The 23335-nt window shown below is 44.0% G+C and overlaps 1 protein-coding gene across 3 annotated transcripts in view; it reads left to right on the top strand.

Moving 5' to 3' along the window:
* Nucleotides 1–14420, top strand: part of mlphb (melanophilin b) — a 26754-nt gene extending 12334 nt beyond the window's left edge. Inside the window, exons 8-15 of one of the 3 annotated variants that reach the window (XM_081604805.1) lie at nucleotides 1077–1315; nucleotides 7895–7978; nucleotides 9150–9356; nucleotides 11011–11090; nucleotides 11121–11190; nucleotides 11414–11482; nucleotides 12597–12645; nucleotides 12757–14420. In XM_081604805.1, coding sequence (XP_081460931.1) covers nucleotides 1077–1315; nucleotides 7895–7978; nucleotides 9150–9356; nucleotides 11011–11090; nucleotides 11121–11190; nucleotides 11414–11482; nucleotides 12597–12645; nucleotides 12757–12806 — 848 coding nt within the window. In that variant the 3' untranslated portion in view covers nucleotides 12807–14420. Of the gene's footprint in view, nucleotides 1–1076; nucleotides 1316–7894; nucleotides 7979–9149; nucleotides 9397–11010; nucleotides 11191–11413; nucleotides 11483–12596; nucleotides 12646–12756 lie in introns of those variants that run through there. The other 2 variants (XM_081604804.1, XM_081604806.1) reach the window with 2 other exon arrangements.
* The last annotated feature ends 8915 nt before the right edge of the window (nucleotides 14421–23335 follow it).

The raw sequence follows: 23335 nt of genomic DNA, 5'->3' as shown, positions 1-23335 counted from the left end.
TGGTCCCAGTTTGGTCCCAGTTTGGTCCCAGTTTGACCCGTTTGGTCCCAGTTTGGCCCATTTGGTCCCAGTTTGGTCCCAGTTTGGTCCTAGTTTGACCAGTTTGGCCCATTTGGTCCCAGTTTGACCCGTTTGGTCCCAGTTTGGTCCCAGTTTGACCAGTTTGGCCCATTTGGTCCCAGTTTGGTCCCCGTTTGGTCCCAGTTTGGTCCCAGTTTGGTCCCAGTTTGACCCGTTTGGTCCCAGTTTGGCCCATTTGGTCCCAGTTTGGTCCCAGTTTGGTCCTAGTTTGACCAGTTTGGCCCATTTGGTCCCAGTTTGACCCGTTTGGTCCCAGTTTGGTCCCAGTTTGGCCCATTTGGTCCCAGTTTGGTCCCCGTTTGGTCCCAGTTTGGTCCCAGTTTGGTCCCAGTTTGGTCCCAGTTTGGTCCCAGGGTTATTTAACCCGTTAGTAAAGGTAAAACTGGGCATTATTTTTCTTATTTTTAATATTTTTCTTATTTTTAATATTTTTATTTTTTATTATTTTTCTTATTTATTATTTTTCTTATTTTTTTCTTATTTTTAATATTTTTATTTTTCTTATTTTTCTTATTTATTATTTTTCTTATTTTTTTCTTATTTTTAATATTTTTATTTTTCTTATTTTTTCTTATTTTTCTTATTTTTTATTATTTTTTCAAACTAAATATTTCGTTTATAATCTCAGTCATTTTCTCCCTTATTAATTATTTAACCTCAGACTAAATATTTTAAGTTTTCAGTTTGATAAATGAATATTTAGCTTTAAACTAAATTTTTAGTTTACCTAAATATTTAGATTGATGAATGAATGAATGAATGAATGAATGAATGAAAATGAATGAATGAATGAATCCCTGTTTTCTCTTTCATGACAGATTAAATCATTCAGATTATGGCTGTCAGTGTTTTTGCTCCAGAACCGGGTCCAGTACTGGGAGGTCCCAGCAGGTCCGGCCCAATGCCAGAGCGTGAAGCTCAGAACCCAGAGCTTCAGACTCTACGGGCTCAGCCAGCAGGTCAAAGGTCATGACCGGACTCCTCTGTGTGTCCAGATGAAATGGCGTATGCGGAGGCCCGGACCGCCCCGTTCCGCTCCGCGTCCCGGCTCAGCTACTCGTCCTGCGGCAGCGGCAGCATCGGCCTGCGGGGCGGCAGCAGCTTCCTGCCCAGCCTGGACGACTCCGAGGCCGAGGACGACCTTTGCCCCCAGGTCCCGGCGTACCGGTCCCACCCGGACCCGGGCAGCCACACGTCTCAGGAGAGCCTGAGCTCAGCCGGCGCGGCGCCGCAGGTCCAGTAATCATCCAGCAGATGGAGCCGATCACTTTGATCACCAATGAATCCTGTTTGGTTTTACAGGCTTTTGTTTTGGCAGCGTTTCGGCTCCGTACATGATCAGCGTCGGCCGGAAAACCTTTGGATTCTTATTGTTCCCTGAAACTGAAGGGAGGTCAGACATGTTGGTGTTCATCTGCTGCTAAAGGGTTAATCTGCTAACAGCAGAGCTAATGAGCCATTTAGCGCTTAGCCGTTTCCTAACTTTAGCTCCCCGTAGCTCATTCCCAGGTCAATTTATTGGTTGTTTTGTAAACATTTAGTTAAATTAAGTTCATTATCATTGTTGCTGCTTTAGTTCTTGTCAAATAATTAGATGTTTATATTCATGCTCTTATTTTGGAGATATTTATGTTGCAGCTCCTTTTCCCCTGATCATATTCAACACTTTAGCGTTAGCTCCTGCTAAGTACCTGGTTGGGATGGTGCTTTAGCGTTAGCTCCTGCTAAGTACCTGGTTGGGATGGTGCTTTAGGGTTAGCTCCTGCTAAGTACCTGGTTGGGATGGTGCTTTAGCGTTAGCTCCTGCTAAGTACCTGGTTGGGATGGTGCTTTAGCGTTAGCTCCTGCTAAGTACCTGGTTGGGATGGTGCTTTAGCGTTAGCTCCTGCTAAGTACCTGGTTGGGATGGTGCTTTAGGGTTAGCTCCTGCTAAGTACCTGGTTGGGATGGTGCTTTAGTGTTAGCGCTGCTAGCTTTCCAGCTAGCTTCAGGGAGCATGTGGAAAACTGATCAGAGGAAACCAGAGCTGAACTTTTAAACCTCCAAGCTTCATGTCTGGTTGAAGCTTTGACCCGGTTGGGTGATCCAACAGGATCCAAACCGGTTCTGGAGCAGATAAAGCAGGAAAACATGGAGTTTCTGGAATGTTCTCCCCAAAGCCCAACATTCACCTCAGTGAGTATCTGTGGGTTTTCCTTAAAGATGCTAAAACAGAAACTGGATACATTTCTTCATTTCTCAGTTTTTGCTTAATCACAAACTGTTAATGGACTGGATACTCATTTAGAGTTCTGGTTCTGGTTCTGGTTCTGGTTCTGGTTCTGGTTGGAGCCGGAGGCGTTTACTGAGCATCTAAAGGTGTTTGGATTCCTTGAAGACTTTCATCAGATTTTCCACATTGGGTAACAGCTCAGTAAACATGTTGGACCTGGAGCACAGGCGGGCCGCCGGTCCGATGAAGAGGAGGCAGCTGCTGGCCGCCGGTCCGATGAAGAGGAGGCAGCTGCTGGCCGTCCGTCCGATGAAGAGGAGGCAGCTGCGGGCCGTCGGTCCGATGAAGAGGAGGCAGCTGCTGGCCGTCGGTCCGATGAAGAGGAGGCAGCTGCGGGCCGTCGGTCCGATGAAGAGGAGGCAGCTGCGGGCCGATGAAGAGGCCGTCGGTTTGATGAAGAGGAGGCAGCTGCTGGCCGTCGGTCCGATGAAGAGGAGGCAGCTGCTGGCCGCCGGTCCGATGAAGAGGAGGCAGCTGCTGGCCGCCGGTCCGATGAAGAGGAGGCAGCTGCTGGCCGTCGGTCCGATGAAGAGGAGGCAGCTGCTGGCCGATGAAGAGGAGGCAGCTGCGGGCCGTCGGTCCGATGAAGAGGAGGCAGCTGCTGGCCGATGAAGAGGAGGCAGCTGCGGGCCGCCGGTCCGATGAAGAGGAGGCAGCTGCGGGCCGTCGGTCCGATGAAGAGGAGGCAGCTGCTGGCCGTCGGTCCGATGAAGAGGAGGCAGCTGCTGGCCGATGAAGAGGAGGCAGCTGCGGGCCGTCGGTCCGATGAAGAGGAGGCAGCTGCTGGCCGATGAAGAGGAGGCAGCTGCGGGCCGTCGGTCCGATGAAGAGGAGGCAGCTGCGGGCCGTCGGTCCGATGAAGAGGAGGCAGCTGCGGGCCGTCGGTCCGATGAAGAGGAGGCAGCTGCGGGCCGATGAAGAGGAGGCAGCTGCGGGCCGTCGGTCCGATGAAGAGGAGGCAGCTGCGGGCCGCCGGTCCGATGAAGAGGAGGCAGCTGCGGGCCGCTGGTCCGATGAAGAGGAGGCAGCTGCTGGCCGTCAGTCCGATGAAGAGGAGGCAGCTGCGGGCCGTCCGTCCGATGAAGAGGAGGCAGCTGCGGGCCGTCGGTCCGATGAAGAGGAGGCAGCTGCTGGCCGTCGGTCCGATGAAGAGGAGGCAGCTGCTGGCCGTCCGTCCGATGAAGAGGAGGCAGCTGCGGGCCGTCGGTCCGATGAAGAGGAGGCAGCTGCTGGCCGTCGGTCCGATGAAGAGGAGGCAGCTGCGGGCCGATGAAGAGGCCGTCGGTTTGATGAAGAGGAGGCAGCTGCTGGCCGTCGGTCCGATGAAGAGGAGGCAGCTGCGGGCCGATGAAGAGGCCGTCGGTTTGATGAAGAGGAGGCAGCTGCTGGCCGCCGGTCCGATGAAGAGGAGGCAGCTGCTGGCCGTCGGTCCGATGAAGAGGAGGCAGCTGCTGGCCGTCGGTCCGATGAAGAGGAGGCAGCTGCTGGCCGATGAAGAGGAGGCAGCTGCGGGCCGTCGGTCCGATGAAGAGGAGGCAGCTGCTGGCCGATGAAGAGGAGGCAGCTGCGGGCCGCCGGTCCGATGAAGAGGAGGGAGCTGCGGGCCGCCGGTCCGATGAAGAGGAGGCAGCTGCGGGCCGCCGGTCCGATGAAGAGGAGGGAGCTGCAGGCCGATGAAGAGGAGGCAGCTGCGGGCCGTCGGTCCGATGAAGAGGAGGGAGCTGCGGGCCGCCGGTCCGATGAAGAGGAGGCAGCTGCGGGCCGCCGGTCCGATGAAGAGGAGGGAGCTGCAGGCCGATGAAGAGGAGGCAGCTGCGGGCCGTCGGTCCGATGAAGAGGAGGGAGCTGCGGGCCGCCGGTCCGATGAAGAGGAGGCAGCTGCTGGCCGATGAAGAGGAGGCAGCTGCGGGCCGCCGGTCCGATGAAGAGGAGGCAGCTGCTGGCCGTCGGTCCGATGAAGAGGAGGCAGCTGCGGGCCGTCGGTCCGATGAAGAGGAGGCAGCTGCTGGCCGTCGGTCCGATGAAGAGGAGGCAGCTGCGGGCCGATGAAGAGGCCGTCGGTTTGATGAAGAGGAGGCAGCTGCTGGCCGTCGGTCCGATGAAGAGGAGGCAGCTGCTGGCCGCCGGTCCGATGAAGAGGAGGCAGCTGCGGGCCGATGAAGAGGCCGTCGGTTTGATGAAGAGGAGGCAGCTGCTGGCCGCCGGTCCGATGAAGAGGAGGCAGCTGCTGGCCGTCGGTCCGATGAAGAGGAGGCAGCTGCGGGCCGTCGGTCCGATGAAGAGGAGGCAGCTGCTGGCCGCCGGTCCGATGAAGAGGAGGCAGCTGCTGGCCGTCGGTCCGATGAAGAGGAGGCAGCTGCTGGCCGCCGGTCCGATGAAGAGGAGGCAGCTGCTGGCCGTCGGTCCGATGAAGAGGAGGCAGCTGCGGGCCGTCAGTCCGATGAAGAGGAGGCAGCTGCGGGCCGTCGGTCCGATGAAGAGGAGGCAGCTGCTGGCCGTCGGTCCGATGAAGAGGAGGCAGCTGCGGGCCGATGAAGAGGCCGTCGGTTTGATGAAGAGGAGGCAGTTGCGGGCCGTCGGTCCGATGAAGAGGAGGCAGCTGCGGGCCGCCGGTCCGATGAAGAGGAGGGAGCTGCAGGCCGATGAAGAGGAGGCAGCTGCGGGCCGTCGGTCCGATGAAGAGGAGGCAGCTGCGGGCCGTCGGTCCGATGAAGAGGAGGCAGCTGCTGGCCAATGAAGAGGCCGTCGGTCCGATGAAGAGGAGGGAGCTGCAGGCCAATGAAGAGGCCGTCGGTCCCATGAAGAGGAGGGAGCTGCGGGCCGCCGGTCCGATGAAGAGGAGGCAGCTGCTGGCCGTCGGTCCGATGAAGAGGAGGCAGCTGCTGGCTGTCGGTCCGATGAAGAGGAGGCAGCTGCTGGCCGTCGGTCCGATGAAGAGGAGGCAGCTGCTGGCCGTCGGTCCGATGAAGAGGAGGCAGCTGCTGGCCGCCGGTCCGATGAAGAGGAGGGAGCTGCAGGCCGATGAAGAGGAGGCAGCTGCGGGCCGATGAAGAGGCCGTCGGTCCGATGAAGAGGAGGGAGCTGCGGGCCGCCGGTCCGATGAAGAGGAGGCAGCTGCTGGCCGCCGGTCCGATGAAGAGGAGGCAGCTGCTGGCCGTCGGTCCGATGAAGAGGAGGCAGCTGCTGGCCGTCGGTCCGATGAAGAGGAGGCAGCTGCTGGCCGTCGGTCCGATGAAGAGGAGGGAGCTGCAGGCCGATGAAGAGGAGGCAGCTGCGGGCCGTCGGTCCGATGAAGAGGAGGCAGCTGCGGGCCGATGAAGAGGCCGTCGGTCTGATGAAGAGGAGGGAGCTGCGGGCCGCCGGTCCGATGAAGAGGAGGCAGCTGCTGGCCGTCGGTCCGATGAAGAGGAGGCAGCTGCTGGCCGTCGGTCCGATGAAGAGGAGGCAGCTGCTGGCCGCCGGTCCGATGAAGAGGAGGCAGCTGCTGGCCGTCGGTCCGATGAAGAGGAGGGAGCTGCAGGCCGATGAAGAGGAGGCAGCTGCGGGCCGTCGGTCCGATGAAGAGGAGGCAGCTGCGGGCCGATGAAGAGGCCGTCGGTCTGATGAAGAGGAGGGAGCTGCGGGCCGCCGGTCCGATGAAGAGGAGGCAGCTGCTGGCCGTCGGTCCGATGAAGAGGAGGCAGCTGCTGGCCGCCGGTCCGATGAAGAGGAGGCAGCTGCTGGCCGATGAAGAGGCCGTCGGTCTGATGAAGAGGAGGGAGCTGCGGGCCGCCGGTCCGATGAAGAGGAGGCAGCTGCTGGCCGATGAAGAGGCCGTCGGTCTGATGAAGAGGAGGCAGCTGCGGGCCGTCGGTCCGATGAAGAGGAGGCAGCTGCGGGCCGATGAAGAGGCCGTCGGTCTGATGAAGAGGAGGGAGCTGCGGGCCGCCGGTCCGATGAAGAGGAGGCAGCTGCTGGCCGTCGGTCCGATGAAGAGGAGGCAGCTGCGGGCCGCCGGTCCGATGAAGAGGAGGCAGCTGCTGGCCGTCGGTCCGATGAAGAGGAGGCAGCTGCGGGCCGCCGGTCCGATGAAGAGGAGGCAGCTGCGGGCCGATGAAGAGGCCGTCGGTCCGATGAAGAGGAGGCAGCTGCGGGCCGTCGGTCCGATGAAGAGGAGGCAGCTGCGGGCCGATGAAGAGGCCGTCGGTCCGATGAAGAGGAGGCAGCTGCGGGATCAGGCCAGAGTCGTGACATCAGCGTCTGTTCGTGGCTCACAGCATCCCGACCCGCCAGCGCTGCTCATGACGTCACAACACCCTCAGGCTTCATCCAAACACCCAGGAATGCACACAATGGCGTAACCATGGGAACCGGGACGCGCTCCGCACACGAGTCCCAGGTCCTGGAGTCAACAGCAGCCTTGAAGGTCACTTAAAGGTCACAGACGGCTGATATAGTCTGACATCGCGGAGACCCAAACAGGATGCTGGGGAACATCCAGACATGTGGCCGTCAGGCGGCAGCGTTTGGCCGCCGAGGCCTCCAGCTTCCCTCAGACGACCTGCAGGCGGCGCCGCCGGAGGAGACGACATGTCAGCGTTCCAGTCCTGTCTGACCAACCGAGGACCAGGAGTCAGCAGAGTTACGCTCTGATTACACAACAAGCCAAACAAACGAGGGCAAAGCTACACAAGAGAAACCATGAAAAACCAAACACTAAACAGCAGGAGGCCGATTACAGGACGACCTGCACATCCTTCATGGAGGACGACAGTTCGACTGTCAGGTCTGAGTGATACCTGGAGGAATCGCCGGGTATTTCCTGCCTCATGGTCCGGTAGACCCGGTTCTGTTGGATCGCTCAGCACGGCTTCCTTCTTCACCAGATGGAAACAAAATGGAGGCATCGGATTTTAGCAGGTTTAGGATTTCTCTTCAGTCTTTGGCCAAAGACCAGGAGCCATTTCTGCTGCTAACGCGAGGCTAGCATGTTAGCTTTGGTTGTACTTACCCAGAATGCCCTGCGCTGTGGTCCACTTCCTGCTTCTGGAGCAGGAAGTGGACACATTGAAAACGAACCAAATTCTCCATGTCTGGTCCTGGTTCTGGTTCTGGTCCTGGTTCTGGTTCTGGTCTGTCAGGTTGATCCAACAGCAGATCTGTGTCGTGGTGCCAAACCTTCAGTGATTATTAACTACCAGCAGGATTTAGAGTCTGGATGAGTTTCTCTGATCTGAGACGTTAGAAATGTTCTGCAGCTGGTAGAAGGCCCACTTTGGAACCGTCTTTATGTGGCTCTGGAGGCTCAGGTCAGAGGTCAGAGGTCAGCCTGATCTCTGGTTTACAGCTGGAACAACTGACTCTAGATCTATAACTCTAGAGCTGCAGGTCTAGATTGTTCCCCTTTAGGTCCAAGGATAATAACTCCAGCTAACCTTTAGTTTGATGGGTTCAGGTGAGCCTGAAGGTTCTCCAGGGTTTCCAGGTCCGGTTCTGATGGGTTCTGTAAACGTGTTTCAACCGTGTAGAGATTTCTCCTCATTCTGCTCCTGCTTTCTGTAGATCGGTGACCTGAACAAGCGAATGTCGGCCATTGAGACGCTGCTGAGCTGCTTGGAGCAGAAAGTGACGTCGGCTAACAGGAAGGTAAACTCTTGTTGCCTGGAAACCAGCTTTAACCAATCAATGCACAGATATAAATGCCAGGCCTGGCTGTCGGCACACTGCTGGTTCCTGTTTGGTTGTTAAATGTAATGAAATTTTCTCTAAATTAATGGAAAATGTTTTAAATTGTGAGTGAAGTGTCTGCGCTGCCCCCTGGTGGCCGTTCACTGCAGCAGCAGCTGGTCTGCTCAGACTCTCCTGCTGGAGACGCAGGACAGTCTGTGTCCTGATCAGGACAGTCTGTGTCCAGATCAGGACAGTCTGTGTCCTGATCAGGACAGTCTGTGTCCTTATCAGGACAGTCTGTGTCCTGATCAGAAGTGTCTGCGCTGCCCCCTGGTGGCCGTTCACTGCAGCAGCAGCTTCATGGTGTCTGCTTCTGATCAGGACATTTCTCTAAAATCTGGTTTAACTTCAGAACCTCTAAAGGTTCTGCTCTGGTTCTCTGCTGCGGTTCTGATCCGGTTCTCACCTCGTCTTCATGGGAATCATGAAAAATGAGATTCAGGTGTTAATGCTGATGGTTTCAGTGTAAATATAAAAACTTTGTTTTATTAAATGGTGACTTCAGTTCTAGAGGTTCAGACTTTAAGAGTCTGGATTTAAACTGGCTGCTGTAACTTCATAAGTTATGTTATTTTACATTATTCTTTTTTTTTTTACATTATTTCATGTTTTATTTAATTTATTTTTCTATTATTAATTTAATTATTTTATTTTATTGATGTATTTAATTTATTTTAATCTAATTTATTCCTATCAGGATTTTTTTCCTTTTTTTTCTTTTGATTTTCTTAAGGCATAAAAAAAAGGTAAGAAAAAAATAGTGTAAATTTTATTTAATTTTTTTTTAGGTGATCAATTGTAATTTTCTCCAAAGTTGTTTTTAGACAAATGCGTCAGTCGTGTTGTTCTGTAGGGTTTATCTGAGTCTGCAGTCGGAGGGCGGGGCGGTCGGCCATGTTGGATTCATCATCAGCTGATGGTGGATTCTGTGACGCGTTAGTGGCCACAGAATGTGACTGAAACACGTTTATAGGTTATTTTTATGATGATTAATCATTAAATGCTGTATTTTTATTTATATGAAATCGGTCAAAGCCAGAGTTTGGTTGGATTTACAGGTTCTGGTGTTTCTGTTCTGGTTCTGCAGGACGTCAGAACCGCCCAGAGTCCGTCTCCTCCTCGTCTTCCTCAGTGGGAGGAAGAGGAGCTGGAGGAGCAGCAGCTGCGGCTGAAGCTGCACCAGCTGACCCACAACATCAGCGACCAGAGCCTGAGCTCTGAGGAGGACGAGGCGGGCCGGATCCCCAACAGAACCAGGACCAGAACCAGGACCAGGCTGGAGGAGGATCTGAAGGTTCGGTCGGCTCCAGACGCAGAACGTCCGGCGTCATGACGTTTGTTTATCTCATTATTATCTGACAGAAAAACAGAAAATAAAAACGTAATGAGAAAATAAAGCAGCAGTGAAATGTTCTGCTGCTCCACCAGTAAAACCAGTTTGACCAGTTTGACCAGCTGCTGTGTCACTTCCTTTAGATTTTACAGAAAACTACAGATTAAAGAAAAACTTTAATTTATGTATTTTATGCAAAAGTCAGTTCAGTTCAAATTCAGAAAAACTTTATTGATATGAAAGTGTAACGCTAATTAAGGCTAGGCGCCTGACTACGGCCAATTCTAATAACAGGCACTCAGATAGGTTCGGCTATGGAGCCCGTGTGTGTGAATAAAACACCATCAGACAAAAAGCACGTTCAAGTTATTGTATTCAAGTGTATATTCTTGCATATATTTAGGAAGATATTCAATAATAATAATATTTATAATAACAGTGATTTTCTATGAATATAACCGAAAGACACAACAAAGAAGAAAAACAACAAAAAACAAGAAAACAATAAACCCTGATGACACCCAAGCGTTTTTTTCTATTTTAAGTCCTTTCGTGAATCCAAGGTGATTAATGGTCCATCAATCAATAATCCAACTGTTTTTAGTCCATGATCCAGGGCATTAGATCCAGAATGCATGAAGTAGTTTGGTTCATTTAAGTCCTACCGCAAAGCTGCGGTGATCCGGGTAGCTCGCCATCCTGGGTTGACACAGGGGGTGGAAAAAAAACCTGACCTAAATAAGGTCATAAATAAAAAGAAAACAAATTAACTTTCACGGTTAAACAGGGTTAAACTGTTATCCAAATTAACCAAACATTCAATAATTACAATAAAAAAAAGCTATATCCATCAAGTATTTCTCAGAAATCTTTCAAATGAATTTCAAGTTAAAGATCGCGATCAAGTTTACAGATCAAATTAAAGTGCACTTTCAAATTGTATCCAAGTTTAATTGACAGAGTCAATTAAACTTAATTGACTTTCATATCATTTTCAATAAACAATTGTTTTTTCTCTTTTAGTTTGTTGCGCAACTCCCAAGAAATTAAGCAACCCCAGAGTTCTATAGGCCGTCTACAAAAATTAATGAAAAGTAACAAACTATCCTAAAAGGACGAATCTACAAAAATCAAAAGGCCTATTTAACATTTTAAGGTTATATGATCTATTCGGCCACAAAATTAACAAAAAGGAAATGACCTTTTAATTAATAAGACCATTTTTTAATCACTAATACACAAATTGAGTGGGCGTGTCGCCACTGCATTTCTATTTCTGAAAAACTAACAAAGTACGTAAATCAACGACTCACCGTCGAGCGGTCGACAGAAAACACCCAATTTAGTCCTTCGGCCGTGTTAATAAGGCTCGATCCAGTCTTATTCTTCCAGATGTTTAGAAGACGCCAAGATGAACAGCTAGCCACAGCGACAGCAGCAACAGCAATTGAGATCCGAGTCACCTGTGACCCGGATCTTAAAGTGTGCTGTCAGTTTGACCCGCCAAAATAAAATACGGGTTGATTATTTTGTGCAGGTTACAAAAGGGAAATGAAATAAGTTGGTAAATACAAATTAGAGCCACTTATTAACGTTTAAACTGCTTCTGCTGCAGGCCGACCGCCTCCCACCGAGCCCCGACTCGCAGCAGCGCCCCCCGCTGGAGCCGCCCGGAACCGCCTGCAGAGGCTCCGCCTGCAGAGGCTCCGCCTGCAGAGGCTCCGCCTCCTTACTGCTGGAGCTGGAGGACAGAGTGGCTCAGGCGGCCGCCGACGTGCAGAGCGCCCAGAGCCAGGTCCGAACGGGTCAGAACAGGTCGGAATGGGTCGGAACGGGTCAGAACGGGTCCAACTGGGTCAGAACGGGTCCGAATGGGTCAGAACGGGTCGGAACAGATCAGAACTGTGTCAGAACAGGTTTGAATGGGTCAGAACGGGTCCGAACGGGTCAGAATGGATCAGAACCGGGTCACAGTGCCGCTCAAACCCGGATCTGCTAATGAAGCTGTTTCTTCTCAGGTTTCCTACATCGAGGATCGGATCGCTGCGCTGAGCACCGCTGGAGGTCCAACAGACCGCAGGAGGAGGGTAAGGTCACTGAAGGTCATTAAAGGTCACTGAAGGTCATTAAAGGTCATTAAAGGTCACTGAAGATCATTAAAGGTCACTGAAGGTCATTAAAGGTCACATAGTCTTTGAGCTGGTAAACATGACATCACCAGTTTATGACTAAGAAAATGTGTTTTATGTTATAATATTAACAGAAGAAAATATTAAACTTTAATTCTATAAACCTTATAATTAAAGCACCTCAGTTTATTCTAAATAAACGTTTTAATTTCCTGCTGCTGATCATTTGATGCTGAGGGAAAATAAAATCCAGATTATAACATAACTAGATGATCAGCTGCTCGTGTTAATATTATAACTTTATTACATTTATTATGATGTTTTTCTTATTGCATCTTCATTTGCATTTTATTGACTTTTCTCATTTTTTTATTCTCAAATTGTTACAATATTTTGATAATATTACATCTTTGTTTTCATATTATGACTTTATTCTCATATTATCATTATTTTTTCCTCATATACTTTTAGTTTCTTCTTCTCCTCCAGCTCAGACGTTCAGCCAGAAGCTCTGGGTGAACTCTGACCTCTGCTCTGACCTTTGCTCTGACCTCTGATCTGACCTTTGATCTGACCTCTGATCTGACCTTTGCTCTGACCTCTGCTCTGACCTCTGCTCTGACCTTTGCTCTGACCTCTGCTCTGACCTCTGCTCTGACCTTTGCTCTGACCTCTGATCTGACCTTTGATCTGACCTCTGATCTGACCTTTGCTCTGACCTCTGCTCTGACCTCTGCTCTGACCTTTGCTCTGACCTCTGCTCTGACCTCTGCTGTGACCTCTGCTCTGACCTCTGCTCTGACCTCTGCTGTGACCTCTGCTCTGACCTCTGCTCTGACCTTTGCTCTGACCTCTGCTCTGACCTTTGATCTGACCTCTGATCTGACCTCTGCTCTGACCTCTGCTCTGACCTTTGCTCTGACCTTTGATCTGACCTTTGATCTGACCTCTGATCTGACCTCTGCTCTGACCTTTGCTCCGACCTCTGCTCTGACCTTTGCTCTGACCTTTGATCTGACCTTTGATCTGACCTCTGATCTGACCTCTGCTCTGACCTTTGCTCTGTTTGCAGTCGGCGATCCCGGTCCGGACTCGGAGTCTCTCCCACAACGTTCCCAGCAGTAAGCGCCGCTCCGCGACTCGGACTGTTAAACTGGAACATGAGGAAATGTAAGCTGGAGCAGGAAGTGATGTCATCGGCTCGGTGACAGTAACGTCTCTGTGCGCTACAGAATCCGGTGCCGAGGGCGGGCTGATGAAGAGGAGGCTGAGCATCATGTGACCTTCATCGCGTCGCTCAGAGACGGAGGTGGCAGTGAGCATCGCAGCCAGCATCCTGTTACCGTGGTAACGGGATGGCGTTCCAGCCTGTAACCGTGTTTTTTATGTCTTTGTGTTTATTTAGTTTGAAGGTTTAATCGTAAACATGCGTGAATTAATCGGTAACCATAGCAACGTGACGGAGCCGCTGGGGGATTCACAGAAACTCGTTTAAGTTTTTATTAATTCTGAAGTTCGTCTTTATTTCCATCACAGAACCAGAACCAGAACCTCCAGCAGGTCGGCGTCACGCTGCCAAAACGCCACTCACAAGATGGCGGCTGCGTCTCTGCATCACAGCTCAGTTTTAATCCGATCAATATTTTAGATTAGCATATTCTTAGTTTATGCTGATGGGATTTTTTTATCATTTTTATTTCACTTCTATTCGTTGATTTTTTTTTATGTTGGTTTTTAACTGTTCAGCAACCAGGAGAGATACTTAAAATGTTTAATTACTATTATTACTATTATTGTTATTATTATTGTTATTATTATTATTATTATTATTATTATTATTATTATTATTGTTATTAGCAGTAAACTGGGCCTGACCTGCTTCAGGACGTGCAGCTGAAGGAACACGACCAGAACTGAAGGTCCAGAAAGAATCCAGAACCAGAACCAGAACTGGGTCTGGTTTAATGACTCTGAGCTTTTCAACATGCAGGTTCTGCTGGGATGAATCCCATCCGGACCCGTCCTCCATGTTTTCCTGCTGTTTTTATTAAACGCTTCAACAGACAGAAATTTGTTCTCCTGAGTTTAACCAGAGCTGAAGTCGGACCTGCTGAGTCACTGGTTGCTATGGTGATTCAGCGTAAGTCACTGGTTGCTATGGTGATTCAGCGTAAGTCACTGGTTGCTATGGTGATTCAGCATAAGTCACTGGTTGCTATGGTGATTCAGCGTAAGTCACTGGTTGCTATGGTGATTCAGCGTAAGTCACTGGTTGCTATGGTGATTCAGCGTAAGTCACTGGTTGCTATGGTGATTCAGCGTAAGTCACTGGTTGCTATGGTGATTCAGCGTAAGTCACTGGTTGCTATGGTGATTCAGCGTAAGTCACTGGTTGCTATGGTGATTCAGCGTAAGTCACTGGTTGCTATGGTGATTAAGCATAAGTCACTGGTTGCTATGGTGATTCAGCCTAAGTCACTGGTTGCTATGGTGATTTCTACCTCCTCTGGGCAGCAGGAGCCCACAGCACTACTCCTCCTTTATCAGTCGGTGCTACTGGGAGTGGGCGTGTCCCTCTGCTCTCTGGCCTCTGATTGGACAGGAAACAGGAAGTCCTCCAGCTGAGATCAAGGAGAAGCCGGTTAGTCCCAGGAGGTTCTGGATGTTTCTGGGTCAGAACCATCATCACTCTGAGCTGAACGTCAGAGAAAATAACTGGGATTGTATCAGAATAAGTGGATCGGATGAAGTCCATGTGACCCGGTTAGATTCTGACCGGTGGTTCTGATGGGCAGATGGAGGTCCAAACAGGACCAGCTCAGTTATTTAATGTGTTGAATCCAGCAGAACAAAGTTTATCTAATTAAAATAAATAATAAAGGAGTTAATATCTTTATTTTAGGTGATTTGGTTTCTGCTCATGGTGCGAAAAGTCCAACAGAATCCCATCAGAACATTTTGGTTCTGGAAAACAGTGGATGAACAGAACTTCATGCCTGGTTCTGGCACCGCGCCGGACTGCAGCAGATCGGGCCGAACCGGTTCTGATGGTTCTGATGGAGGAAACCAGAGCAGAACCTGGACTCAGGTGGAGATTCTGGAATAGTTTCATGTTCCTCTCATTTTTCCATGTTTATCTTTCATTCTCTATAAACAGTTTTCAGCAGATTTTTATTTTATCAGAGACAAAACGAGCCGAGATCAGAAATAATCTGAAATAATCTGAAATAATCAGAAATAATTAGAAATAATCTGAAATAATTAGAAATAATCTGAAATAATCAGAAATAATCAGAAATAATCTGAAATAATTAGAAATAATCAGAAATAATCTAAAATAATTAGAAATAATCTGAAATAATTAGAAATAATCAGAAATAATTAGAAATAATCAGAAATAATTAGAAATAATCAGAAATAATCTAAAATAATTAGAAATAATCTGAAATAATTAGAAATAATCTGAAATAATTAGAAATAATCTGAAATAATTAGAAATAATCAGAAATAATTAGAAATAATTAGAAATAATCTGAAATAAATAGAAATAATCTGAAATAAATAGAAATAATTAGAAATAATCTGAAATAATCAGAAATAATTAGAAATAATCTGAAATAATTAGAAATAATCTGAAATAATTAGAAATAATCAGAAATAATTAGAAATAATCTGAAATAATTAGAAATAATCTGAAATAATTAGAAATAATCTGAAATAAATAGAAATAATTAGAAATAATCTGAAATAATTAGAAATAATCTAAAATAATTAGAAATAATCTGAAATAATTAGAAATAATCTGAAATAATTAGAAATAATCTGAAATAATTAGAAATAATCTGAAATAAATAGAAATAATTAGAAATAATCTGAAATAATTAGAAATAATCTAAAATAATTAGAAATAATCTGAAATAATTAGAAATAATCTGAAATAAATAGAAATAATCTGAAATAAATAGAAATAATTAGAAATAATCTGAAATAATCAGAAATAATTAGAAATAATCTGAAATAATTAGAAATAATCTGAAATAATTAGAAATAATCTGAAATAATTAGAAATAATCTGAAATAATTAGAAATAATCTGAAATAAATAGAAATAATTAGAAATAATCTGAAATAATTAGAAATAATCTGAAATAATTAGAAATAATCTGAAATAATTAGAAATAATCTGAAATAATCTGAAATAATCAGAAATAATCTGAAATAATCAGAAATAATTAGAAATAATCAGAAATAATCTAAAATAATTAGAAATAATCTGAAATAATTAGAAATAATCTGAAATAATTAGAAATAATCTGAAATAATTAGAAATAATCAGAAATAATTAGAAATAATTAGAAATAATCTGAAATAAATAGAAATAATCTGAAATAAATAGAAATAATTAGAAATAATCTGAAATAATCAGAAATAATTAGAAATAATCTGAAATAATTAAAAATAATCTGAAATAATTAGAAATAATCTGAAATAATTAGAAATAATCTGAAATAATTAGAAATAATCTGAAATAAATAGAAATAATCTGAAATAATTAGAAATAATCTAAAATAATTAGAAATAATCTGAAATAATTAGAAATAATCTGAAATAATTAGAAATAATTAGAAATAATCTGAAATAATTAGAAATAATCTGAAATAAATAGAAATAATCTGAAATAAATAGAAATAATTAGAAATAATCTGAAATAATCTGAAATAATCAGAAATAATCTGAAATAATCAGAAATAATTAGAAATAATCAGAAATAATCTAAAATAATTAGAAATAATCTGAAATAATTAGAAATAATCTGAAATAATTAGAAATAATCTGAAATAATTAGAAATAATCAGAAATAATTAAAAATAATTAGAAATAATCTGAAATAAATAGAAATAATCTGAAATAAATAGAAATAATTAGAAATAATCTGAAATAATCAGAAATAATTAGAAATAATCTGAAATAATTAGAAATAATCTGAAATAATTAGAAATAATCTGAAATAATTAGAAATAATCTGAAATAATTAGAAATAATCTGAAATAATTAGAAATAATCTGAAATAAATAGAAATAATTAGAAATAATCTGAAATAATTAGAAATAATCTAAAATAATTAGAAATAATCTGAAATAATTAGAAATAATCTGAAATAATTAGAAATAATCTGAAATAATTAGAAATAATCTGAAATAAATAGAAATAATCTGAAATAAATAGAAATAATTAGAAATAATCAGAAATAATTAGAAATAATCTGAAATAATTAGAAATAATCTGAAATAATTAGAAATAATCTGAAATAAATAGAAATAATTAGAAATAATCTGAAATAATTAGAAATAATCTGAAATAATTAGAAATAACCTGAAATAAATAGAAATAATTAGAAATAATCAGAAATAATTAGAAATAATCAGAAATAATTAGAAATAATCTGAAATAAATAGAAATAATTAGAAATAATCTGAAATAATCAGAAATAATTAGAAATAATCTGAAATAATTAGAAATAATCTGAAATAATCAGAAATAATCTGAAATAATCTGAAATAATTAGAAATAATCAGAAATAAATAGAAATAATTAGAAATAATCTGAAATAATTAGAAATAATCTGAAATAATCTGAAATAATTAGAAATAATCTGAAATAATTAGAAATAATCAGAAATAATTAGAAATAATCTGAAATAATTAGAAATAATCTGAAATAATCAGAAATAATCTGAAATAATCTGAAATAATTAGAAATAATCAGAAATAAATAGAAATAATTAGAAATAATCTGAAATAATTAGAAATAATCTGAAATAATTAGAAATAATCTGAAATAATTAGAAATAATCAGAAATAATTAGAAATAATCTGAAATAATTAGAAATAATCTGAAATAATCAGAAATAATCTGAAATAATCTGAAATAATTAGAAATAATCAGAAATAAATAGAAATAATTAGAAATAATTAGAAATAATCTGAAATAATTAGAAATAATCTGAAATAATCTGAAATAATTAGAAATAATCTGAAATAATTAGAAATAATCAGAAATAATTAGAAATAATCAGAAATAATTAGAAATAATCTGAAATAATCGCTTCTTCGTTAAAACATTAAATTACCATAATGACTGATTTATGCTATTGAGACGTTCTGGACCAGTGACGTCACAGCTGGTCTGTAGGCCTCATAATTAACATATTTCCACAGATGTATTTTAAAAACGTTTATTAAAATGTTTACATAAAGTTCAGAAACCATTTCAGGTTCAAACATTAGAATCGATGTGAAACTTTATTTAATTTGCATCATAAACATTTTAAACAACTAGATAAGTTTGTATAAGTTGTTTGTTGTGCTTTATGTAATTTTAGATGGAATATTTGTTGGTTCTATTTTAGTTTTCTACGCCAGGGCCGGTTCTAGGATCTGGGGGCCACGGCCCCCTGAGAGGCAGGGCTGAGGCCCCAGAGAAGTTATTCATTGGTGCAGTTTTCTAAATCTCACTGCTTATTTACATACATTCACATATGAAATTAAATAGTTTTAAATACTTAAACAGTAAATTAAATAATCCAACTAAAACTGTTAAGAACTCCATCCATCCATTTTCTAACACCTGGTCCCTCAGTGGGTCAGGAGTTGCTGCTGCCTCTCCAGGTAATGTTCCGGGCGAGGCGGGGTCACCTGGACAGGTCACCTGGACAGGTCACCTGGACAGGTCACCTGGACGGGTCGCCTGTCTGTCGCAGGGCAACACAGAGACACACAACCATGCACACACACACTCACACCTAGGGGCAATTTGGAGAGGCCAATTAACCTGACAGTCATGTTTTTGGACTGTGGGAGGAAACCGGAGTACCTGGAGAAAACCCACCATGCACAGGGAGAACATGGAGACTCCATGCAGAAAGACCGGGAATCGAACCCAGAACCTTCTTGCTGCAGGGCAGCAGCTCTACCCACTGCACCACTGCGCAGCCTGTTAAGAACTACAGACAGTAAATGAGCCACTTCACTGAAACTCCTGGTTTTTCCACCAAATATTGATTTCTGAACACATCCTGAGTTAAAACATTAGTTTAGTTGTTTCTAAATGAATATAACTTTGTTTGTTGTTGTTTGTTTTGTTTGTTTCATTATTTGACGTCTGAAAGCTGCTGCATCTCTGATATTTTGACTGTTTCTCATTTTGTCAGTAGTTCAACAATGTTCCTTTTACTTCAACGTGTTTCTATAAAGAGTCAAATCAGAGAAAAGATCATTTTTTCCAGAGCCGTAAATATGAAACGGAATCAAACATCAAACCTGTGAATATTAATGAGACAAAGTGGGGAAATAAAATCTACTCAACGCATTTCAGTCATTTAAGAACTTTTTACTAAATGATGAAATAAAACCAGTTTATTATTTATGATGGTTATTTGTCATTAACCTGAACTTGATTTGAAACTCATATGTAGAAACTTCATCACCCTGATTTTAATCTTTTAATGTTTCAGACCCGGTTCAGATTCTGACTTTATGAGGTTTGGGAATAAATTACAACAAACACAACAGTCACAAGTCAAACTTCAAGAAAGCATCAAAAGTAACTAACAAGACTAATTACCAGGGTTAACTAACCCATTATTTATCCTAATACTTTCCACACAACATTTTGTACTGAACTACAAAATAAATAAAGTCAATGCTGCAGTTTCCATTCATAAATATCAAAAATTATTCTAAATTAATTCATTGCTGCATTGCCACTTAAAATTATATATATATATATATGTGTGTGTATATGATGGTCTTTACTGTTGTACACCAACCTCACCACAGTGTTTCCATGGAAACATAAAACATAAATCAGCATCATTTCATCATTTCATCATTTCGGATCCTGAACATGGAAAATGATCCCGTCAGCTGCAGCTCTAAAAGGTTTAATTCCTCTTCAGTTTGATAACTGGAAACAGCTGCTGGTGAAACTGGTCTGACTGGGAGCAGGAGAGGATGATGATGATGATGATGAAGGTCACTGTGTCTCAATAACAGAGACCTTCATCTCCTCCTCCTCTTCCTCCTCCTGGCCGTCCATCTGGACTGTCCTACTTTCATTCTGTCCTCCTACATAATCTCAGACTCACTGATCCATCTAAACACCTTCAGCACCAGATTCACTGAACCTCTGGTTCCTGGGTTTGGGTTCTGGTCCGGTTCTGGTTCCTGGGTTTAGGTTCTGGTCTGGTTCTGGTTCCTGGGTTTGGGTTCTGGTCTGGTTCTGGTTCCTGGGTTTAGGTTCTGGTCTGGTTCTGGTTCCTGGGTTTGGGTTCTGGTCTGGTTCTGGTTCCTGAGTTTGGGTTCTGGTTCCTGGGTTTGGGTTCTGGTCTGGTTCTGGTTCCTGGGTTTGGGTTCTGGTCCGGTTCTGGTTCCTCCAGTCAGAAACGTAGTTCAGTCTCTACACGTTTGTCTCTTTTGATTTTCTGTTTGTTTCTTTTTTAAACTATTAAAATATTTGTAAACAACTTTTGCTGATATTTTCCTCCCTGATTTGTTGCATTTCATAAACAATATGAAAGATGTGACGTCCGTCCGTCTTCTACATCCTGTCCCTCTGTGGGGTCAGGAGGAGCTGCTGCCTCCAGCTGACGCTCCAGGTGAGAGGCGGGGTCACCTGGACGGGTCACCTGGACAGGTGGCCAGTCTGTGGCAGGGCAACACACACACACACACACACACACACACACACACAGGAATCGAACCAGAACCTTCTTTCTGCAAAGCAACAGCTCTACCCACTGCACCACTGTGCAGCCCCAGATGTGATGTATATTCTCATAATCAATTTATTAAATTTTATACTAACGTTGCCCCCCGCCCCCCCTCCTGCCCCTGAGGAGCCAAACGTTTCAACGACAAACCAATAAATCAGCTCTTTGTTCAACGACGTTCATTTTTATCCTGTTTTTCTCCTTTAATAAACTTTCATTAATCCGTCATAAAGCTTTAAAAGCTGCTGCTGGCTTCAGTAGCTCCACGCTGCGTTTCTGCTTGTTCACATAAAACCTGATCCAGATTCTGAACCAGAACAGAGACTTGAAATCACTTTTATTCCCTCAAAGTTCAAGTTTCCCCAGCAGGCGACGTGTCCCTGAACTGGTCCTTTAAAATAAAAGTGATGTCACTTCCTGCTGCAGGCTGCGGCTCCACCAGACCCAGAGGAACCAGAAGGTTCTGCTCTGAGGTCCAGATGATCCGGGGTCTCCGAACCGCCTGCGGTTACACCGTGTGAACACCAGGGGGCAGCGTTCCTCATGTTTAGAAACCTACCTGGGCCGAAGTAAGAATCCGGAATCAGGAAGTAACTCCTTAATATTTATCTTAAAAACAGTTCAAGTTCCTCTGGTGGATTTTTTTCACTTCTAACAAAATGTTTCAAATGTTTTAGGTGAAAAAAACATTTGCCAGTGGAATCAAGTCTTTGTTTTTTATAATTACTAAGGAATTATTGACTGAAAACGATCCTGAAAACTTACCTATAAATTAGTTTTGTCTTATTTCAAGTTCACTCAGATATTTGTACCTGAAGCTAAACAAAAACACTTGGTGAGATTTTGTGCTCTGGCAGTTTGTTAGCTATAGATCAGTGTTTCTCACCCTGTTTCAGCCCAGCGCCCCCCCAGCCCTTATCCACACCGGACCACTTACAGTGTTAACGCTATAAAATGAAGGCTCTCTATCGAGGTATCACCATGGAGGGACTTCTTTATTTAAATGGGTTCATTTTTCAGAGGGATACACAGTGAGGGCATCGTGATTTTAGTAATTATATGTTTATAAGAGTGATTTTCTGTTGTCCTTCATGGTAGCATGCAGCTTTCAAACGGGAATAAAACACGTTTTAATATAAGTTGCTGCTTAACATGATCACAGAACTGCAAAAACATATGTAGCTACATAAATACCAGACAAAGTGAATCACAGCAGCGTCATCAGCCGGTGAAACACTGAATAGAAGAAGAGCTGCCATCGATACAGCTGCAGCCAAGCATGATTTAATGTTACACAATACAGTTTTACCAAGTTGCTCAAAGTCTAAACTGGTATTGTTGTGGATTTAAGGTGTAAAGTTTACCTTTGACCAAACGCCCCCCAAAGGAATCCCAGCGCCCCCCTTTTGCAAAAATGTCCGCCAGCGCCCCTGGCGAGTTTCACCAACCGGGCAGGAGCCTATAGACACTGAGGGGAGGAGCCTAGAGAGAGCGAGGGGAGGAGCCTATAGACACTGAGGGGAGGAGCCTATAGACACTGAGGGGCGGAGCCTATAGACACTGAGGGGAGGAGCCTATAGACACTGAGGGGCGGAGCCTATAGACACTGAGGGGAGGAGCCTATAGACACTGAGGGGAGGAGCCTATAGACACTGAGGGGCGGAGCCTATAGACACTGAGGGGAGGAGCCTATAGACACTGAGGGGCGGAGCCTATAGACACTGAGGGGTGGAGCCTATATACACTGAGGGGCGGAGCCTATAGACACTGAGGGGCGGGGCCTAGAGAGACCGAAGGGCGTGACCAAACGTGGTGCTAAGTGAAGCTGTGGTCAGGACCAGAGAAGCGCTACTGCTAGCTTAGCTTTGTTGCTAAATTTAGCAACTGTTCAGAAACTCCAGACATTTTTCAGAAAATCAACTAGCAATTATTTTTTTCAGAGGACTAGGGACAAATTAAACAACTTCTTTAAATAAAGCAATTAAGAGACAAATATGGTGACGTTTTTCATTAAAGCGGAAAAACATTTGTTTGCTTTTTCACAAAGTCAATAAAGGTTTTTTTCTACGAAAAAGCAATTTAGTTTTTTTAAGTCTCTAGTGGTAAATGTAGATGATTAGTCATCATCTAAAAGTTGATTTTGAGTTTATTTTCTCTTTAATGATTCTTTAGAAATGAGCTGAATTAAACGTATGTCTCTAAATAACCATAAAACCTCCTCATGAAGTGACCGGTCCACGTGGTTCCGGTTCCGAACCGTGTGGCCGAACCGGCCGTGGTTCTCTTTAAGAAGCGGCGGCCCGTTTTGGAGCTCAGTGGTCATCATTAAAAATAGCTCAGAGGTCTGAGGGGGGCTGAACTTTCCCACTGAAACTGAATCCCTGAACGCTTCTGGAGTCCAGCAGTTGATGCTGCGTTCATGTGAGGCTCGGAGAATCCAACACTCAGTTTCTGGCTGGAGGCGGGAGGTTTTAAATCTTTTATTCTGAAGATTAATCTGCTTCGTTTGGACCCAGGTTCGGATCACTAACTGGCATGAATAAATATTAACGCAGTGTTGCTTTATTCATACTAAAGTATTGAAATTCTTCCTGTGATAATCGGACTTATTTCCTCCTCAGCAACATGAAAAGAATGAGTCCATTTAGGAAGAACCCAGCAGAACCAGAACCAGAACCAGTTTTCATCTCAGCAGAAAACAGAATATTAAAAAGTGGGTTTAGTTCAACTGCTTTTAAAGGGGATGTGAAAGTTTGACGTCTTGTTTTTATATGTCAAGATATTAATAATATAATGACAAAAAATATATTATTATATTAATCTATATAATGAAATAATAATGCAGATTAGCAATACTATTAAAATGATTATAAATTACGACTAGAACGTGTTATTATTGCATAGCCAACGAACAGAAGCTATACATTTTTAAATAATGTTGTTTTTGTTATTATTATTATTATTATTATTATTATTATTATTATTATTATTATTATTACGTCACACCGTGACGTAACAGTGACAGTGTCTCGTCTCCAGACC

Source organism: Poecilia reticulata, chromosome 2 (genome assembly GCF_904066995.2).
Source record: "Poecilia reticulata chromosome 2, P_reticulata-male-v2, whole genome shotgun sequence".
In the NCBI taxonomy this organism is placed as follows: Eukaryota; Metazoa; Chordata; class Actinopteri; order Cyprinodontiformes; family Poeciliidae; genus Poecilia; species Poecilia reticulata.
The sequence above is the reverse complement of the archived record's forward strand: the minus strand, read 5'-3'. Positions and strand labels throughout refer to the sequence as shown.